General features: G+C 48.1%; 1 protein-coding gene across 4 annotated transcripts in view; it reads right to left on the bottom strand.

The window, feature by feature from the left end:
• USP31 (ubiquitin specific peptidase 31) overlaps positions 1-19,228 on the bottom strand; it is a 73,171-nt gene that overhangs the window by 9,433 nt on the left and 44,510 nt on the right. Inside the window, exons 7-15 of one of the 4 annotated variants that reach the window (XM_036460179.2) lie at positions 17,711-17,888; positions 15,157-15,271; positions 14,578-14,669; positions 12,125-12,202; positions 11,440-11,569; positions 7,109-7,228; positions 3,850-4,075; positions 2,160-2,318; positions 421-573 (exon numbers count right to left, since the gene is read on the bottom strand). In XM_036460179.2, coding sequence (XP_036316072.1) covers positions 421-573; positions 2,160-2,318; positions 3,850-4,075; positions 7,109-7,228; positions 11,440-11,569; positions 12,125-12,202; positions 14,578-14,669; positions 15,157-15,271; positions 17,711-17,888 — 1,251 coding nt within the window. Of the gene's footprint in view, positions 1-420; positions 574-2,159; positions 2,319-3,849; positions 4,076-7,108; positions 7,229-11,439; positions 11,570-12,124; positions 12,203-14,577; positions 14,673-15,156; positions 15,272-17,710; positions 17,889-19,228 lie in introns of all 4 variants that reach the window. The other 3 variants (XM_036460178.2, XM_036460181.2, XM_036460180.2) reach the window with 3 other exon arrangements.

The raw sequence follows: 19,228 nt of genomic DNA, 5'->3' as shown, positions 1-19,228 counted from the left end.
TTCCCAAAAACTACTTCCATGGAGAGGCACCAGTTTCTGTACTAAACGCTCCTGACAAAGAACGCGCCAGTCCTCCCAGGGAAACGGCGTGGCGGGGGTGAGATGCCGGGCAGGCGGGAGCGTCCTGCCAGGCCCGGCACAGGCGTGCTGCCCTGAGGCTCCTCACCGCTGCCTGGAAGGTTTTAAAAAGCGCTTTGAAAAAACTGTATTCATTATTGTACAGAGTCAAGGCCCCAGCCTCCACGCCAGACCTTCAAAGTCGAAAATGACGAAAGAGAAGAAAGAAGTCCTAGGTCACGCCCTGGGCACAGCAGGCGGCACTGACGACCGGACTCTGCCGCGCCACCCACAACCTTCCTGGACTTGGTTCCTGAGTTGCCTCTTGGAAGTCTGTCACCAAAACACAGAACACACACTCACCGTCATCTTCACTCCTCTCCCCCGTCATCTCCACAGACTCGGACAGCGAGGCCAGGGAGGTCCGTCGGGACGAAGCTGCCGAGGTGGCGCTGGCGGGCTTGCTCCCCGGGAGCCGGCTCACCCAGTGCTCGCACAGGGAGGAGCTCGTGGAGCCTGCAGAGAAGGGAGGGCCGGCGGTCAGGCAGCACCGGGCCTGCACAGCACCCCTGGCCCTGAGCACCGCGGGTCAGCACGAGCTGCCAGGCCCCGTGCTGCTCCGCCGAGAGGGCACGGCTGCCGTGACCAATAACAGGAGCACAGAACCGACAGTTCACAATGCACGCCCACGTCGCAAGGGCCGGCAACAGAACAGGCTACTGACAACTGCTCACGTTCATTCCTTCAGCACACATTTACGAAGCGCTACACACAGTGCCTGCCTCACACTGACACACAGGAAGGAGAGAGCAGCCGTGCTGTTATTTCCTCCGCCTCGCTGTTTGTTGACTTTTAATGTCATTTTTGCAGTATTAATATACAAACACAAACACAGGGCTCTGTGTCGATCTGTCCTGGGTCTCAGGAACGCCCTTAAATGCACTTGAGAGCAATAGCAACTGCTCTTAAGTGAGAACATGAAGCAGCATGACAGTCAGTCTCAAGTAGCCCTCACAAGGGGGTCATTTCTGAGCACATCCCAGGCTCTAAGAAGCACTGGGAGCCCCACTTCTGTTAACGAGTGAGTGGCAGACAGGTGGGTGCACTGGGGGGTGGGGTCTGACTCCAGCAGGGGCCACTGCTCAGGATGCTCCTGTTAGCAGCTTCTACCTTAGCCCTTGCAAGCTTCAGGGGGAGCACAAACCCTAACCTGACCACATTCCCACATCCCAGTCCCGTCTTATTCTCTTCAACTCAAACCCTGCCCCTTATGTGTGAGCACTGATTCCTGCATTTATTAAAACAACCGACTAGACCCCTTCAAACTCAACTCAAGCCGTCTATTCTACCTTAGCCTTCAACTCTTCCCCTAATAGAACAGGTCAACTTTACTGGGGGGAGGAGAGCTATTTCCAACAGCGTCTAATCCTTTACCAAAGGCTTTAAGATGTATTTGCATAACCATGTGGTCAGCAAACTGCGGCTCGAGAACCACATGCGGCTCTTTAGCCCCCTGAGTGTGGCTCTTCCACAAAATACCATGGCCTGGGTGAGTCTATTTTGAAGAAGTGGCATTAGAAGAAGTTTAAGTTTAAAAGATTTGACTTTCAAAAGAAATCTCAATCATTGTACTGTTGATATTTGGCTCTGTTGACTAATGAGTTTGCCAACCACTGGACTAACCTGATGCAAGAGACACGCAGTGGTATTGCACCAGGATTATGGATGATAAATACGTGCTCGAACAGGACGTGCCCCAAGGTCACCAACCACAATGTGGCAAAGCCAAGTCTCCGTCCTACTTCCCAACCTCTCATTCCCTCTACTTTCAGAGTGCATGCCATGCTGCTTCATAGCTCCCTTACCCCACGCGTGGTCCTCCCCAGCACTAGTTCCCCTCCCTGTGAACTCTGCTGGCTCACAGCTGGTCGCACATGCCACCCTCATTTCCTTAACTGCAATCATTTTAGTTTCAAGATTAAATGCAAATGTGAGGATTAATCTGACCAAACTGACAGAGGCGGGACACCTGGGAATTTCTGTGGACATTAATGGCAATCTTCTGTTCTGGGAAAAACTGCCCAAGAATCGGGGGGCCTCACCTGCCACCGAGCTGTTGGCTGACCACGACGGGATCGCCGTCCGCCTCTGGTAGAAGAGGATGTAGGCCATCTGTGTGCAGACCTCATCTTCCGACAGCTGCTGCACGTCGCTGTCGTCGAAGCAGTACCACAGCCCGTCCACGGAGTTCTTGCAGTAGGCTGCAAGGAGAGCCCGGTCAGCACCCGCACTTTACTGGCTGCCACGCTCACCAAGACCCTGTCTCTGGCTCATATAATTAACTCAAGACCTTCTAAAGGCTGCCTGTAGTGACAGAGAAAGAGGTGAAAAACCCAAAATCCGTATCACGCTCAGGCCAAATATTTCAAAAAATTCCAAAGATATAAAGTTCTTTTTAATCTTGGGAAACAAAATATACTTATTTATTTAAACCAGTGGGTCTCTGGAGGGACCAAACCAGTGAGACAATTCTACCCCGGAGACATGTGGATAGGTCTGAAGGCATTCTGACTGTGCCAGCGTGGGGAAGGGGCTCCTGGCCTCCGGTGGGAGGCAGGGGTGCCCAAGCACGGGGTTGTCTGGCCAAACTGTCAGCAGTGCCCGGGGTGAGAGACCCTGAGGAAAGCATGTTGTAACAGCTGGTGTTTATTAGAGACAGAAGATAACAGAACCAAAAGTAATGTTATTAATCGTAACAGCAGCTAACACTTGCTTAGAACTGATTGTGCCACACATGCACGTCTTTCTGTGAGACCTGCTCTATGATGATTCCCATTTTAGAGGCTCAGAAAGATGAACCAGCTTGCCCAAGATCATGCCGCTGGTGAAGGGCAGGGCCCAGCTCATTGCAGAATTTTAAGTCCCTATCCAACACTGCTTCCCTCGGGGGTAGCATAAACCATGTCTCAGGGAAGTTCCTTGGTAGACGGAGACCATTTGAGCGCATGGATGTGTGCGGCCTTCTCCCAGTTCTGATTCTAAGCCTGAGAGAGCGATACGGAGCATTCAAGAGCCAGCAAGAACAGAAACGCAATGTCCCTGACATCCCGGAAGGATGTGACAAGCTTGATCCAGAGAAGTAACACACTTCTACAACACCTGTTTGTTGGATGGGATATAGGAGTGCTAACTGACCACATGGCCCCAAAGAGGGCACGCAAGCCCTGAGAGGAGGCAGCGAGTGCCTTTCCCAAGCACGGCACCCCGAGGGATGAGACACCCTGTGAGAAGGGGTCCAGCAGACAGGCTGGAAGGACAGCAGAGTGAGAATCTGTGCTTGTAGGAAGGGAAGTCTTGTGCAGCTTGGATCTGGAACCAGCCGGGAGAACCATGGAGCTATACACAGGAACGGGCCAGGGCCAGGGCCAGGGCAATCGTCTGGTCCATGGCTGCTCTTCTGGAATGGAGCTGGGACAGCCAGGAGACGCCCAAGAGAAGGTGACAGAGAAACCTGGCACTGGCTTCTGTCTGTTTCCTTCAGATGATCTGTCCCCAGCCACCTGCACACATCACTCCCCAGTGCACCAGACGCCACGGATGGGCCTGCTCAGGAAAAGGAGGAGGGTTTTCACTTGTTTGCTCTTGGACAAAGAGCCAGAGGATGAAAACTGCCCTGGCAGTTGGCACACTGGCTACTGAAGGGCAGTGAGGCTCTAAGGCAGTGACCCTGTCACAAGCAAACATGCCTGAAGGCATCATCCGCACAGACACCCGGCCCCCCGCACTGCAGACCTGTGTAGTGCCCCCCTTGCATGGTGCCATGATGATTGCACACAGCATACAGGTCATAGACGTAGTCCTCAGGGTCCCTTCCGAGTCCATAAGGTCGTCGCCATGGAGACCAATGGGATGGCAAACTCCAGCTGCTCTGGCTTCTCTTAACCACATGAGGCGTCATGTCCAGGCCAGTCAAGGGGAACTTGACCATGTTCTGAAGTTTCACACGCCTGTCTCCTTCCTGTCACAAGAAGAAAGACAAATCCTGATGATTCTTTCCCGCAAACAGGTGGCGAATGCGTTCAGTGTGGAACGTGGGCTCTAGCAGTTGTAGTGGCTCGAGTTACCTGTCTGATGTTCCCCAAGACACACACAAAACAGGGAAACAGACGAGCTGTTTGGACTGTCTGGGGAACAGGTTTTAAGATCACTAAAACTGGAACCAGCAATGACCTACATATAAGGGGTAATGAGACTCGCTGAGTCTCCACTTCTTACCTGATAAAGGGCTTTTAGGTTTTTGACTCACCAAGTGACCATTTCAGGTGGTTCGTCCTGATACCTCTGTCACAAAAGCATGAGAGAGATGGAGTAATAACATATGGGAAAGACGAGGCCGGATGCCCAGCACAGACAGCCACTCACTGAGCACTGCTTTTTAAATTGTCTTCTGACCCACCCCTCCGGCAGTAGTGTGAAAAGTTAGCACTGATTTAGCTTAATCTATTCGTTTAGTTGACAATCCTGGGTAATCTGTCTTTTCCACACATTCATAGGGAAATTCTGTGAAATCCAACTGTTAGCTGAATATTTTCTGAATGTTTCTTGTGTCTGTGGGAGCTTTAAAATATTAATCGGGCCTGGCTGGTGTGGCCCAGTGGTTGAGCATCGACCTATGCCGGGGTTGCGGGTTTGATGCCTAGTAGGGGTCATGCAGGAGGCAGCCGATCAATGATTCTCATCATTGATGTTTCTATCTCTTCAGTCCTCTCTTTTCCTTCCTTACATCAATAAAAACATATTAAACTTTATTTAAAAAGATTAATTGGGTATGGATAATGGCTACCCCAAGGAGATATGGATCTATTAAGGGAAGAAATTTTTTCATAAGACAAAGGTAAGATGAGTACTAGGTGATCAGGAAGCTCAAGCTAAAGATTTTAAACTTGGTTCTTAGTCAAGGGGGAAGTACTGAGGCTTTGAGGAGGTGATGTCCTTGGAGCTGTAGGTGAAGAACTGAGTAAGTAGTGCATAAAGCATGGTAGAAAAAGTCGTCTAAGTTAAGAAATCAGTTGAAGACACTGCAGCTCAGCTGCCATGGCTCAGTTGGTTGAATATCGGCCCGTGCACCAGGAAGCTGCGTGTTTGATTCCCGGTCAGAGCACATGCCCAGGTTGCTGGCTCAATGCCATCTCTAGATAGGGGCATGGAACATCAATGTTTCTATCTCCCTCTCCCTTCCTCTCTCTGAAATCAATAAAAACGTGTTTTGTGTTTTTTTTTTTAAAGACATTGCAATTGCAACCAGCTAAAAAGTACCAAAAGTTTGAACTGGCAGGGTGACAGCAAGAATGGAGAACCCTGGCCTGGTGGCTCAGTTGGACATCGTCACGTGCACTGAAAGGTTGCTGGTTCAATTCCTGGTCAGGGCATGTGCCGTAGCTGTGGGCTCAATCCCTGGTAGGGGGCCTGCAGGAGGCAGCCAATCGAAGCTTCATTTTCACGTCAATATTTCTATCTCTCTCCTCTCTTCCTCTCTCTAAAAATCCATTTTAAATATCTTTAAAAAAAAATGGGGAGCAGGGGACAGACACAGGAGGCAAGGGAGAGGAGTAACGAAGCAGAGAAGGTGACTGCCAGGGCCTAGATGAGAGGGGCTAGAGAGAAGAGTCAAAGACACGCCGTGGGTACTGTTCAGGTTGCTGGGAGGGTGACGCTGTGCCTTCAAAAGGCACGGAAAGCAAACTAAATTAGTCTGTGTGTGTGGGAAGAAACAGAGAAGGCTGGGTTCCCAACCCTCAACAGCTCCCCGCCTGCATACCCCAATGGGCGTGTGCAGTTGGGACACACAGCTGGCCCCCAAATCTGTGGGAAAGCCCCAGCCCCGGAGCCACATGCAGGCCACGTGGTCAGCAGCCCTAAGCCTCTTATCCCTCTCCCTGTCTCTCCAACTCCTCTGCCACGACTGAGCCCCAGCCATCAGCACCCCTCCCAGCCCTGAGGACTGCACTGCCCCTTCAGATCTCTGCCTTCATTCTTGTCACTTCTAAGCCCTGACAACCCGCCCCCCACGTTGTCCACCTCAGCTCGCACCTTTCTCTCCAACCCTCTCGTGCTCCAGCCAAACTGGCTGCTGCCAGCCTCTGGCATGGCCCTACTCCCCAGGGGCGGGGCTCTGCACACCCTGCTCCCTACTGCCTACCCTAATCTCAGACACAAAACTTCCTAGAGCCAGGCCACACCCTTCTACGCGTACCTCCTGTGTAGCCCTCTCACAGGGAGGCTGTCCCGGACCATCCTACCTCAGGACAGACAGCTGTTCTGGACACACTGACTCACAGAGCAATGTCACTCAGAGCAGATCTTCTTGGTACGTGTTTCTAACTCCTTTCCCCAACTGTACAACTGCCCCGGGCACAGGATGCCCCCGTCATGTCTTCAGGGAGAAACACCCTCCTCCCGCCCCCAGAAAGGAGCTCTCCTTTTCTTTTTAATCCAAAGTACAGGATGCTCACCAAAACTGAAACAGTATTTACAACCCTGTAGCAAATGCTCCAGAACCAAGTAGAATATCTACAGTCTGAACTAAATGTATAGGCTTTAAAGGGCCACAGGACACCCAACTCTGGAAAGGAACAAGGGTGCCCACAGGGCAGAGTGTGTAGGCTTTAAATGTATAGGCTTTAAAAGGCCACAGGACACCTAACTCTGGAAAGAAACAGGGGTTCCCACAGGGCAGAGTGTGTAGGCTTTAAATGTATAGGCTTTAAAGGGCCACAGGACACCTAACTCTGGAAAGAAACAGGGGTGCCCACAGGGCAGAGTGTGTAGGCTTTAAATGTATAGGCTTTAAAGGGCCACAGGACACCTAACTCTGGAAAGAAACAGGGGTGCCCACAGGGCAGAGTGTGTAGGCTTTAAATGTATAGGCTTTAAAGGGCCACAGGACACCTAACTCTGGAAAGAAACAGGGGTGCCCACAGGGCAGTGTGTCTGTAACAGACAGGAGCACAGGCCCCTGAGCACCACAGCCCGCGTGGCCGGCCATCCTCACCTGCCGGAACCTCTTCAGGTGGACGATGAGCACGTCCGGCAGGGTCCACAGGCTCAGCGTGATGCTCCCCTGCTGCAGCTGCTTGCAGTGCGGGCAGCGCCAGGCGTCGTCGGGGGCCAGCTGGAAGGAAGCGAGGGCACGACTGTGTGGGCGCCTCAGGGCGCAGCTTCCCGAGGACGCGCTGCGCTCACTTCCCGGCCAGTGCCCGCACCTCAGAACCTGCCTGGAAACGGCACACGAGGCACCACACCTGCTGGCGGGTTCTCTCAAAGGGCCATGACTGTCCAGAGCAGCGGTGGGAACCTTTCTCTGCCAAGGCCCACTGGGATACTTATGACATCATTCGAGTGACACACAAAATTATTAACTTAAAAACCAGCCTGCTGTATTTGGTAAACTTGCTAAATCTGGTAAAACATTTAATTACCTCACCCCTCACGCCCTGGTAGGCCAGACCAAACGATGCCGCTGGCCTTCTACGGCACGGGGGCCAGGCGTCTCCACCCCTGGTCTAGAGGGTATGACCCGGAAGCACCTCAAACTCAGTGTATTCCCCAAACTCACCACCTTCCCATCAACATAGTCCCCTTTCTCCTCCTTTCCTGTCTCAGCAAACACCAGGACACCCCCAAAGGCAGACCATGGGGCTATCCCAAACCCACAAACCCTCCCCTCTTCCTCCCGCTCTGTGTCCACCTACAGTTATTCTCTCTGCCATCTCTCGTCCTGTCTCCTCCTCTACCCTGACCAACCCCACCTGAATTTGAAATCCTCTTATTCTCTTACCTGGGCATCACCAACCTCCTAACTGTTCTCTCTCCCCCAGCACTGACCTGCTCAACAATCCTCCCCTTCTGCTACATCAGGATCTTTGTAAATGTCATCTACACCTACATGTGTCATCTCTGCAGCCAGGGGTTAACAGGTGAAAGATTCTTAAACCTGCTCTGGAAATCAGAAGCTGCATCTGATCTGGGACCACATTACAGTCAAGTAAGGGAGATCAGGGAGTGGAAGGCTCTGCCCCTGAGATTGCAGAAAGCAGCCCAGGACAGAGGGTGGGAATGCCTCTTTTCAAGGGACATACAAACGTTCAAAAACCAGCAGAGCCTGAGGATGCAGAGGCAGAAACCAGGGAAATCGGAAGCACTCCCTTTCACGGATACCAAAAAGGAGTGGTGAGGACCGAGGGCTGTCAGTGCCACACCTGCGGAGAGATCAAGTGCAGACTGAGGCCTTCAAGAGCAGAGTGAGAAGTGTGGCCAAACAGAGATGAGGGCTTGTGAGGAGAGAAAAGTGCTGGGACGCTAATGTGCAGCGGAGCAGAAGGGTGAGGAGGGCTGGCAGGCCAGTGGGAAGGGAGCAGAGCAGAGGGAGTGCTTTCTCACAAGGAGAGTCATGTCTGCAGGAAGTCTGGGAGGTGAGCGCGCGTCAGAAGGTGAGACTAGAAGGGGCCTCCTCTGTCAACTGGCAAGTCCACATCGTGTGACACAGGAACAGTCCACACGCATGGCCACCCAGCCCAGTGCACCGGTGAAGGAGCAGTTGCTGCGTTAATTTCTGACACATTACAAACAATACTCTGTAAGAGACTAAGAACCCTGTGAAACGTGTAATAACAATGCCAGTCTCTAGCACACCACTCTGACCCCTGTACTCTATTGAGCTGTAACTGCTGCTGAGAGCTCCCGCCCTGCACACCAACACACAGTCATTGGTTTAGCTCCTGCTGGCACGCAAGGGGGGCTCACTCACAGGAAGCTGTTCTAGCTTCAGACAATTCATTACCAAGTTCTTCCGTGATAAGGTAGAATAATTCCCTGTAATTCCAATCTTTAAATTCTGTTTTGTTTTGTTTTTAGGTAAAATTAAGTCCATCTTCTTCCCTACAGAATGGTCCTTGAAGTGCCTGAGTCCTTCAGGCTCCTTCGTCAAAATACATCCCTCCACGTCTTGATTCCCAGCTGCGCCATCCTGGCCACTCACTCAGGTTGTGCCTGGTCTGCCGGACTTAACAGGGAGCATGTGAAGTGATGGGAAGAGCGGGGCCAGCACTGTGAGTTCTGGACAATGTCTAATGCAGCCCTCGCAGACACTGCTGACCAATGTGAGCTTGCAGACAACCCACGTCCACAGTTCCTGTCACACAGCCCCCTGCCGGCCAGGCCACAGCCTCTCCTCTCCCATGCTGCGCTGTTATTTTTGGATCCAATGACTGAACTCCCCAGTGATCCCCGTGCATGCCGACTGCATGCTTTCCAGGTGCCAGGCTCCACGGCGGACACTCAGGATTACTCAAAAACCAGCACTGTCTCTCTCCTCACCCTGTGCTCCAGTCACACTGGCTTCCTTTCTGTTTCTTGCCATGCCAGTTCCTTCCTCACCATGACTTCCACTTTCTTTACTTCCTTGTTTGAGGACAAAAACACTGTCTTTCTTGGTCCCAGCCAAATCTCCAGGACCTAGTGCAGTACCTAGCACACAGTATGTACTCAATAAACATTTACTGAGTGAATGAAACCCTATCTATATAATAAAAGGGTAATATGCAAATTGAACCTAACAGCAGAACGACTGGAACGACTGGTCACTATAACACACACTGACCACCAGGGGCAGACACTCAGCATAGGGCCCGCCCAATGTCAGTGCACTCTCACAGAGGAGCTTCATTCAGCCACAAGCCAGGCTCAAAGATGCGAGCACAGGGGTGGTGGTAGGAGCCTCTCCCATCTCCTCGCAGTGCTAAGGATGTCCGACTACGGCAGAGGGATGTCTGACTGCCAGCCTAGGCCCGATACCTCAGGGAGCAGGCCTAAACTGGCAGTGAACATTCCCTGAAGGTTCCTGGACTGTGAGAAGGCGCAGACCTGGCTGAGGGACCTGCCCTCTCGAGTGCACAAATTTTCATGCACCAGGCCTCTAGAGAAAATACATCCTGCTAGCTTGAACTCATCCTTCCCATCATTGAGACGTTCTGTAGAATACCAGTGTTGCCATCCAATAAGTCTGCTCATCTCTAAGGTTTGTGCCATTCTCAAACATCTTCCAAATCAATTTTAAAAAATCTGAACAGGGCAAGGTGCTATACAGAGTAGACAAGCAGCAGGTTGTAAAGCCAATGAACTATTTTATATAAGCTCCAAACTGAAAAAAAGATCTTATGAAACTCATTATTAAAGGAACTAGCTATGGATAACTTGGGGGTAAAAAGGCTCAGTGAGAAGATGGAAAACATTTCAAATACTTAAAAGATAGACAAATATTTGGGACCAACTATTCTCAGAGAGAACACATGTGGTCACAGTGATGTAGTCCAGGCTGACCTGTCTCCATCAGGGACCTCCAAAGAGGAAATGGTGAGTCTCCTATGGAGGCAAATGCTTCACAACTAAAGGTGTACAAACAGTGGCTGAAATTCAGGAGAGCCCAACCATCAGAGAGAAAGAAGTGTTCAAGTCCTCTTTCACCCGAAACTGCCCAAGGAGCTATGTACTCAGAGTGAACAGCAACAATCAGTAGTCAAATGTCTGACCTGACCCTGCCGGGGCGTTATCCCAGATCACCACAGTTGCAGGCTCCATCCCAAGTCAGGACACAGACAAGAATCAACCAATGAATACATAAATACATGAAACAATAAACTCATGTCTCTCTCTCTCAAATCAATTTTTAAAAATTTAAATAAAAGTCTGATCCTAACATCATCTCAAGGTGGACTACAAGTGTTAAGTCAGTTTCTCAAGGTGCACAAACCTGGAGGTTTAAAAACCACACAGGCTTGAGCCTCATCCACAGAGACTTGTCTATCTGTCATCCTTACATGCAAATATTTACCAAATCCCTACTATCTGCAAAGCACTGTGTTAAGTGGTCAAAAGAACTGCCCAAAAGGACTGTCTATATGTACACTGTGTCTACTGAGCACATGAAACTAAGAAATTGAATTGCAATTTTATTTAATTACTAGAGGCCAGATGCATGAAATTCATGCAAAGGACTCCAACCCTACCACCACCATGGCGGTTGCCTCTGTGGCTTCGTCCAGAAGGACATCTGGTCTAATTAGCATATTATGTTTTTATTATTATAATTAATTTAGATAGGTTCTCACACCTATGTTCTTAGTACCAAACAGTTGAGAATCACTGTTCCAGTTACTAAGGAAAATTATTTAAAACCTAACACTAAAGTACCCATACATGTGCAGAACTTATGTAAATGCAAAACGACTCGGGAGTTTCTGGGACACAATTTGTTTCTTTGTTGTCACTTTGCAATGCCACCATCCCTACCACTGTACCACCCAAGAAATGCTCCCCAGCTCTCACCCGTTCCTCTTTGGTGTAGAGTTGGAAACACTGGGATAAAGTGCAAGTTTGAGGCTGATGATGGCGCTCCCGTTGCAGACGAACACTCTCTGCATCAGGGATATACTCATCTTCAGTATTTACAAACAAGCTGCCATTGGGGGCAAAGCATTTATCAGCAAAAGCTTGCAAAACTGACACAAAATACAATCACAGCTTCACAGCACAGATCTAATTTCATAAGCAAGAAGGTCAGTGTGTTAGAAAGCATTTCCCATGTTCCAAAATATTTGTGAAACATTCTCTATAACATTATTTTCAAGAAGAAATAACTTGGAGTTGGTTTTTGGGGGGACTGGACATGAACTGTGCTAATTAATCTATATAATCTTGTCCTTTGTAACTAAGGGCACACATCTTGCCTAACTTACTGGAGTTTATGGGCCTGTAATACAAATCAAAGTAATTGGCCCCACAATGAATAAACATACAAACACACACACACAAATATATAGCTTCTATCTCATTAGCAGCAAACAAGAGAATGTATAGGAGAGAAATAATAAACTACTTAAAGAATTAGCAACACACCAGACACTAAACAGTTAAAGAGAAATTTGGGTTTCAGCTAATTTGAAAGATCCAAGGCATGCTTTTAAAATAATTAAAACAATGACTCTATAAAAACTAAGTAAAAACTACTCACAAATCTTTTGTCTCCTTGTCCCATTCTACTACTAACTTCACATGAGCAGTGCCACCCGGTCCACACGATTTTAACGCCCTGCAGATAGAGAAAGGGAGGGGAGTCACATATTATCTCTATTATAAAAACCCCGTGGCCGCGATGCTGTCACGACCAAACGCCAAAAGGCACCTGCTGAACGTCTTATTTCTTCATGGGAACATGTAAGTGTTGCTCTGTTCAATTTTCATCTTCCAACAAAGGTCAACTTAAGTGCTTCTGAGAAGGAAAGGTTAAAGCAAGAAACCATTCTTATCTCCGTCCACAACTGTCTTCAAGGTGGGCGGGGCTGTGTGTGTGAACGTGGGTGGGTGAGGCTGCATGTGCAGCGAGGCACAAGCAGGTAGGCTACTTGACGCAGGTGGGCAGGGACTTGATCCGGGGTCCCATGGCGAGCTGGGTCTTGCGCAATTTCGTGCAGTGGGCCTCTAGTTTTCTAAATAAATGCTTTTACTTAATATGGTAATCCTATCTGATATCTGATATCTGAAATCATGTGATTTCTGAGTATCTCCATCGTCATTCCCCATCAGAAAAAGTTTCTAGTGAGACCATTATAATAATCTCGTATATAAGAAGTAGGTTACAGCGGGACTAAAAATCCCTTACATTAAAATGTCCAGTATAGAAATAGGGATTGGAAGAAATTTAGAATCCTGTTATAAAGCTATCCATAGTCACTCTTAGTCCAATTTCTCACCAACCCAAATAGAGAAAACAGTCTCTCTGGGGACCAAGTCTGCTCCTGCACCCCTTCCCCATAAACCGTGCCTGTCCTTGGACTCGGTCTGCGCCAACCTGAACTTCCACTAGGTCCTGCTCGAGTTCCACCTCCTTCCTTCATAAAGCCCCACTGAGTGCCTTGCCACATTCCACCTCCTGAGAAACTCAGGATTAATTGTCAATATTACTGCCCTAGCCAGTTTGGCTCAGTGAGTAGAACATAGTAGGTCTGAAGGGACCCAGGTTCTGTTCCAGCCAAGGGAACATGTCTGGGTTGTAGGCTTGATCCCCAGTAGGGGAAGTGCAGGAGGCAGTCAATCAATGATTCTCTCTCATCACTGATGTTTCTATCTCCCTCTCCCTTCCTCTCTGAAATCAATAAAAATAATTTTTAAAAGGATATACTTATAAAAAGGAATGTTCAGAGAACACAAAGGAAGCCTTTACACACACACACACAGTCAATATTACTCATCTAATTTTCTTATGCTTTGCGATGTTTTGAAGCATTATCTAATCCATTAACTCTCATCTCTAAAACCAAACAGTGACTTGCCCCTTCTGGTGTGGCTCAGTTGGTTGAATCGTTGTCCTGTACACCAAAAGGATAGTTTCAATTCCTAGTCAGGGCATGTGCAGGAGGCAACCAATTGATGTTTCTTTCTCTCTCTCTCCTTCCCTCCCTTCCTCTCTCGAAGATTAAAAAAAAAAAAAAAGATATTAAAATAACAAAACCAGCCAAAACCGGTTTGGCTCAGCGGTAGAGCGTCAGTCTGCTGACTGAAGGGTCCCAGGTTCAATTCCGGTCAAGGCATGTACGTTGGTTGCAGCACATCCCCGGAAGAGGGTGTGTAGGGGGCAGCTGGTCGATGTTTCTCTCTCATCGACGTTTCTAGCTCTCTGTCTCTCTCCCTTCCTCTCTGTACAAAAAATTAAAATAACAAAACCAAACAGTAACCTGCTTTCAAATAGAACCACGTTGTAGACTTTTTTGAAATACTGAAATGCAGGCACTACAACATTGGTTGAAAAAATCGTAATAAAAACAGTATCCTGAGTTTTTATATTTATGTGTCATATGTATCATTATTTTAATACTGCATGTTGTACTATAAGAAGTGTGTAGAACATACAGGGAAGGCACAGTGTAAGAACAATTTGATCACAGGAAAAGGATGGACAGAGGAAAGATACTGTCAACACATGCAAAGGCACATGAAGCCGTGCTGTGTGTCCAAGCAGCCGCAGCACCCTGCCGCTGCTGAAGGGTTAGGATGGTGGGAGAGCAGCCAGCAGGCCTGACAGAGGAAGCAGTCACAACTCAAATGACACACGCCCTGCACTGCGGAGCCTGGTTTTGTCTTTTACAACACAGGTCACCCTGCAAGGACAGCAAGGGGGAGAGCAGCACGATGAGAATTCTACTTTGGGAAACGTCAACCTTGGTGAATATTAAAGTGTCATTTATCTGTAGTCCTGGGATCTACAGCAATTTGCTTTCTTTAACATGAGTACTCCAGGCTTTCCCAAAAAGGATCCTGAAACATATCATATCCTAATTCGCATCAAAAGTAAAATAAGGACTTAATTTCTAAATGAGCCCAAAGAACACACTTGTGTGGACGGTGTACCAGACATCACCAGAAGTCACACATGAGCGCTTGTGCAATTCTAGAAGGCGATGTTGTTACCTTTCCACCGTGGGGTGGCACAGCGGCTGCTCCTCCTGGGGCAGCAAGTACGTTATTCCCACCACGCTGACCACACGCAAGGTGAACGGACACACCTGCAGCGAACAGGGAGGAGCGTTAGGCTGGATTTCTCCAAGGGCATCAGTTTCACAGTGAGTCTTTCCAAACCAGGTCAGAGGGGAGTAAAATGCTCCTTCATAATGTTGTTAGGTTGCTGAGCTGCTCTAATACACTTTCAATATGATTTACCCAAATACAATTTACACATCAAACATGTTATGCAAGACAGGTAATATGTGGCAGTCTTGGAACATTAACTTAATGTTAGTTTCCCACAGATACCTTAACACTGAAACCCTAACTTTGAAAATATACAGAGGGATGTTCTACAAAACCTGTCCAAGCTGATCGCGTGCTAACCACGATGAGACAAACCTAAGAAAGGGAAGCGTGCAGTGGCAGCTGCTTCACAGATGAGGCTCCTGAAGAGCCCTGAAGAAGCCGGGACTCTGAACTCCCTCAAAGGCTGTGTCCTCACTGGCACACACGCGTGCTGGCTGGAGCCCCAGAGCACGTACACACCTGAATGCACACCGCGGGCCTCAGGAAGTACTTCATCTTCTCCAAGATCTCCTTCTGCAGCAGGTCCCAGGCTACTGTCTTCTCCAAGTGCAGCACAAAAGGCTGTCCAAACCTAACACACACAACCATTCAATTAAGTTATAGCAATTCCTTTACGCTGTATTCCTCACTCATGATCTTTTTTTAAATACGTCTTTACTGACAGTAGAGAAAGGGAGAGGGAGAGGGAGGTAGAAACACTGATGAGAGAAACATCAATCGACTGTCTCCTACACAACCCCTACTGAGGATCAAGCCCACAACCCGGCCAAGATGGCCAAGTGTCCTGACCGGGAATCAAACCAGTGATTTCTTGGTTCCTGACCTTCTTAAATGGAATCACTATAGAATTGGTTTTAGGTCTGTTCTCAATATAAAACAAACAGGAAATTTAATATAATTCTCATTAAGTGGATGAAACAGTCAGAAGAGAAGCTGAGTTTTCTAAATGAAATTTAACAGCTCATACATCAAAATGGCTTCTGGGGGAGCATGAAGCTAGGATATTAGGAAGCAAGACACAAGATCAGCGGAGACGATGAGAAAAGAAGGTCGGAGTGGACAGCAGCCTGGAACGGCACAGGTCAAACAAGCAAGGGGTTAATGCCAGAGGAGCAGAGAGGAGGAGCAAGCCTGGCAGGCAGGCAGCCAGGGAAGGACATGTGGACCTGCTGTGCCAGGCTGTCAGGTGTTGGAAAAGAGGAGGTGGTGCCTGGCTCTTGGCTGCAGGCAACGTCACCGTCACTGAGGGAGTTTTAAACAAGGGTGCCCGAGTGCAGCCCCCCGAGATCCTGCTGCAGCCACTCTGGTGGATGGCTCAAGCACTGAGACTTTTTAGAAGTTCCTCAGTTCCCCAAGCGGTTCTAAAATGCAGCCATGATGAAGCACCAGGGGGCTGCCCTCACTCCCCAAGCTCCAGCCATTCACACCTACGTGCTTTGTGCCCTGACTGTGTCCAATTCACACATCCAGGTATTTGTTCAGCCAAGTCCCTCAGCCTGGAAAGCCTTCCCAGCCTGCTCCTGGGCTAGCTCCTACTAACCCACGGCAAGACCACGCAGAGGTGTCCTGTGGAAGCACCGGTCAGTTTGTTCCCTGTGCTCTCGGCACCACAGCACCAACGTACAGTGCCCGATCATTCTCCTGCCATCCATCATGCACTGCGAGCTATCTGGTGGAAGGAAATGTGGTTTGCAATCTTAGTACCTATAACATGGTAGATGCTGAGTGAGCAAGTGAGGAATGAGATAAACCCTGACTCAGGCCAAAGCAGAGGTTCTAAGATCACCAAGAAACCCTACTCCTAATAAAACGTTTATTCACAGTGACACAGAAACCAACCTATCTGCCTAAAGATGTCTGTGACGTGAAGTTACAAGCACATGTAAACCATCTGGCCTCACTTTCAATGACAATGTCTTCACTTCTGTAACATCCCTTCCCTCCTGTCCCTTACACATGCCAAGCTCTTCTAGGCTCAGCGTCTTTGTACCCCAAGTCCCCTCTCATGAGATCCTATTCCCCAGAGGGTCCCACAGCTCACCCTCTCCTCTCAGGCTCAGCTGCTGCAAGAGAGCCCTCCCTTACCTCCCTCCCTAGCAGTGCCCCCAACCCCAGCACACTCTATCATCCCAGCCAGTTTCAAAGTGGGAAGGACTGAAGTTAGATGTGTTTACTTGCTTGCAGTCACTCTGTCCTAACTAGGATGTAAGCTCCTGGGAAGGCAGACCTACCTGTCTGTCTGTCTGTCTGCTACATAGCCCTGTGTTTAGAACAGTGACAGACACCCTGGCAACACTTGAGTATTTGTTAAACGAGCATCAAAAATACACAAGGCAACACATTTTGCATTTACATTATTCAGCATCTTTAAAAAAAGGATTTTATTCCAAAGCAACATTTTAAAGGCTAATATAAATGCTACCTTACCAAGAGTAGAAACAAGGGCCTTCCTCCCTAAGCAGATCCACATCGTGCTTATCGCGCAGGTGACGTCACTACCGGGAGAAGGCTACTTTAAAAGGCAGCAGAAACCCCCGCAGAGGGAAGTTCTTACAGAGGGAACGGCCCCGAGAGATTTCCAACTCCCAGCTTCCTGGCTTATGCCGCTGCACCAAGAGCGGCACACACCACCCGCTTAGACGGAGACGCTGGAGGGCCAGGGGTGCAGGGAGAGAGCGCTCAGCCTGGAACCCAAGATTGGGATGTACATACCTTCCAAGTAATGTGTTAAGAATTTGAAGAAGAAAAAGAAAGCAGCTATATATAGGTGTATAGGTCTGGGGCCACCAGAGGGACTTGTGCTGGAAATAGACATATGGTAGGAGCCTTTAAGAACTACCGTGAGCTTGAAGAGCCATTCTCTCTCAAATTCTATCATCCTAATTTTATATTCCCCCTCTCAGCCCCTCAGATCAGGTCACCTTATACACATACTCTTTCTGAACATCAGAATCAAAAATTAACTACGAAAAGTAAGGATGCTTTGATGCCAGAAAAGAAGCGTCTGCACCTCTTTCCCTGCTGCCCGGTGCAGGCGCGGTTGCACACCAGCAGGACGATCTTGTCGCTCTCTGCTCTCGTCACGGGCAGCTCCACCTTCCCCTGCTTTGCCGCTGCGTGTGCAGAAGACAGTCTATGATGGGCCAAGCCAATTGTTAAGTGGTTCAGATTGTTGTTTAAGTGAATTCCTGAAACAAAATAGAAAAAACTTACTTCATCTCTTTAAAATTCTTTTCATTCATTCATCACAAAGTACTTTACCAAATAGAGAAATTAAGAAGTTGTCATTATATAATTTAAACTGCAGTTGAAAGATGGAACAAATTCTACTCTGAGATGACTCCTCTCACCACTCAGATAATTTCTTCAGCGTCATTATTTAAGCTGGCCTTACTGTCAGAAACTGAAAATTAAACCTCTTATCTTCAGTGACCATTAGATCCCACGTAAGAAAGACAAGTCTGCAGAGATGATTCACCACCACAACGTGAAGTGTGGCCGTGCGTGCAACCAGCAACCAGATGAACTTTTTAAGAAGTAAAAGGAAAGGCTAATACAAGTGGGATGATCTTCAATATTCCAATGCTGCTTTTTCTCCCTGCTTTAAGGGCTAAACTTATAAGAAACTACATTTGCCCTGACCGGGTGGCTCAGCTGGATGCAGTGTCGTCCCATGCACCAAAAAGGCTGAGGGTTTGGTTCCCAGTCAGGGCAAATCCCTGGACTGGGGTTTCGATCTCCAGTCAGGAAGTCTATGGGAGGCAATAACTGATGTTTCTTTCATTTTGAGGTTTCTCTTTCTCTTTCCCATCCTCTCTAAAGTCAATAAAATAAAATTTAAAAACAAACAAAAAAAAAAACATATCCTAGGGTGGAGATTAAAAAAACAAACTAATTTAACTAGATTCACAGCAACTACAGAACTTCAATACAATCACCTAAACTGTACCCACAACATTAATGTGAACGCAGGTATGTGTTTGGCAGGCCCTATACAGACTTGAAAGCAAAGCTGTCAATCAGAGGCACTAAGCAATTCAGCACCCAGCAACAGCCCTGAACTCAGTAGGAACTCAATAAATGCTTGACTAAATAATTGTTAATTTCCTTAATCCTTTTAAAGCCTAAGAAAATGATATTCCAACTGTATAATGAAGCCTACCATTATCTCAAGTATAGTAACATCTCCAGGAGGAGATTACAATAAAAAGTATTTACACAAAAGTATTCATGGCAGAAATCTGGCAATAACCTAAATATCCAATAATATGTGACTTGCTGAGCCTACAAAGATACATCAACACTGTAGCAATTTAAAATCATGAATACATAGTCCTGGCCAGATGGCTCAGCTGGTTGGCGGGTTGTCCTATACACCAAAAGGTTGCAGGTTCGATTCCTGGGAACACATACCTAGGTTGTGAGTTCAATCCCTGGTTGGGGGTGTATACAGGAGGCAACTAATTGATGTTTCTTTCTCACATCGATTGTTTCTATCTCTCTTTTCTCTAAAAATCAATAAGAACAT

The sequence above is a fragment of the Pipistrellus kuhlii genome, unplaced genomic scaffold (genome assembly GCF_014108245.1).
Source record: "Pipistrellus kuhlii isolate mPipKuh1 unplaced genomic scaffold, mPipKuh1.p scaffold_m20_p_31, whole genome shotgun sequence".
Lineage (NCBI taxonomy): Eukaryota > Metazoa > Chordata > Mammalia > Chiroptera > Vespertilionidae > Pipistrellus > Pipistrellus kuhlii.
The sequence above is the reverse complement of the archived record's forward strand: the minus strand, read 5'-3'. Positions and strand labels throughout refer to the sequence as shown.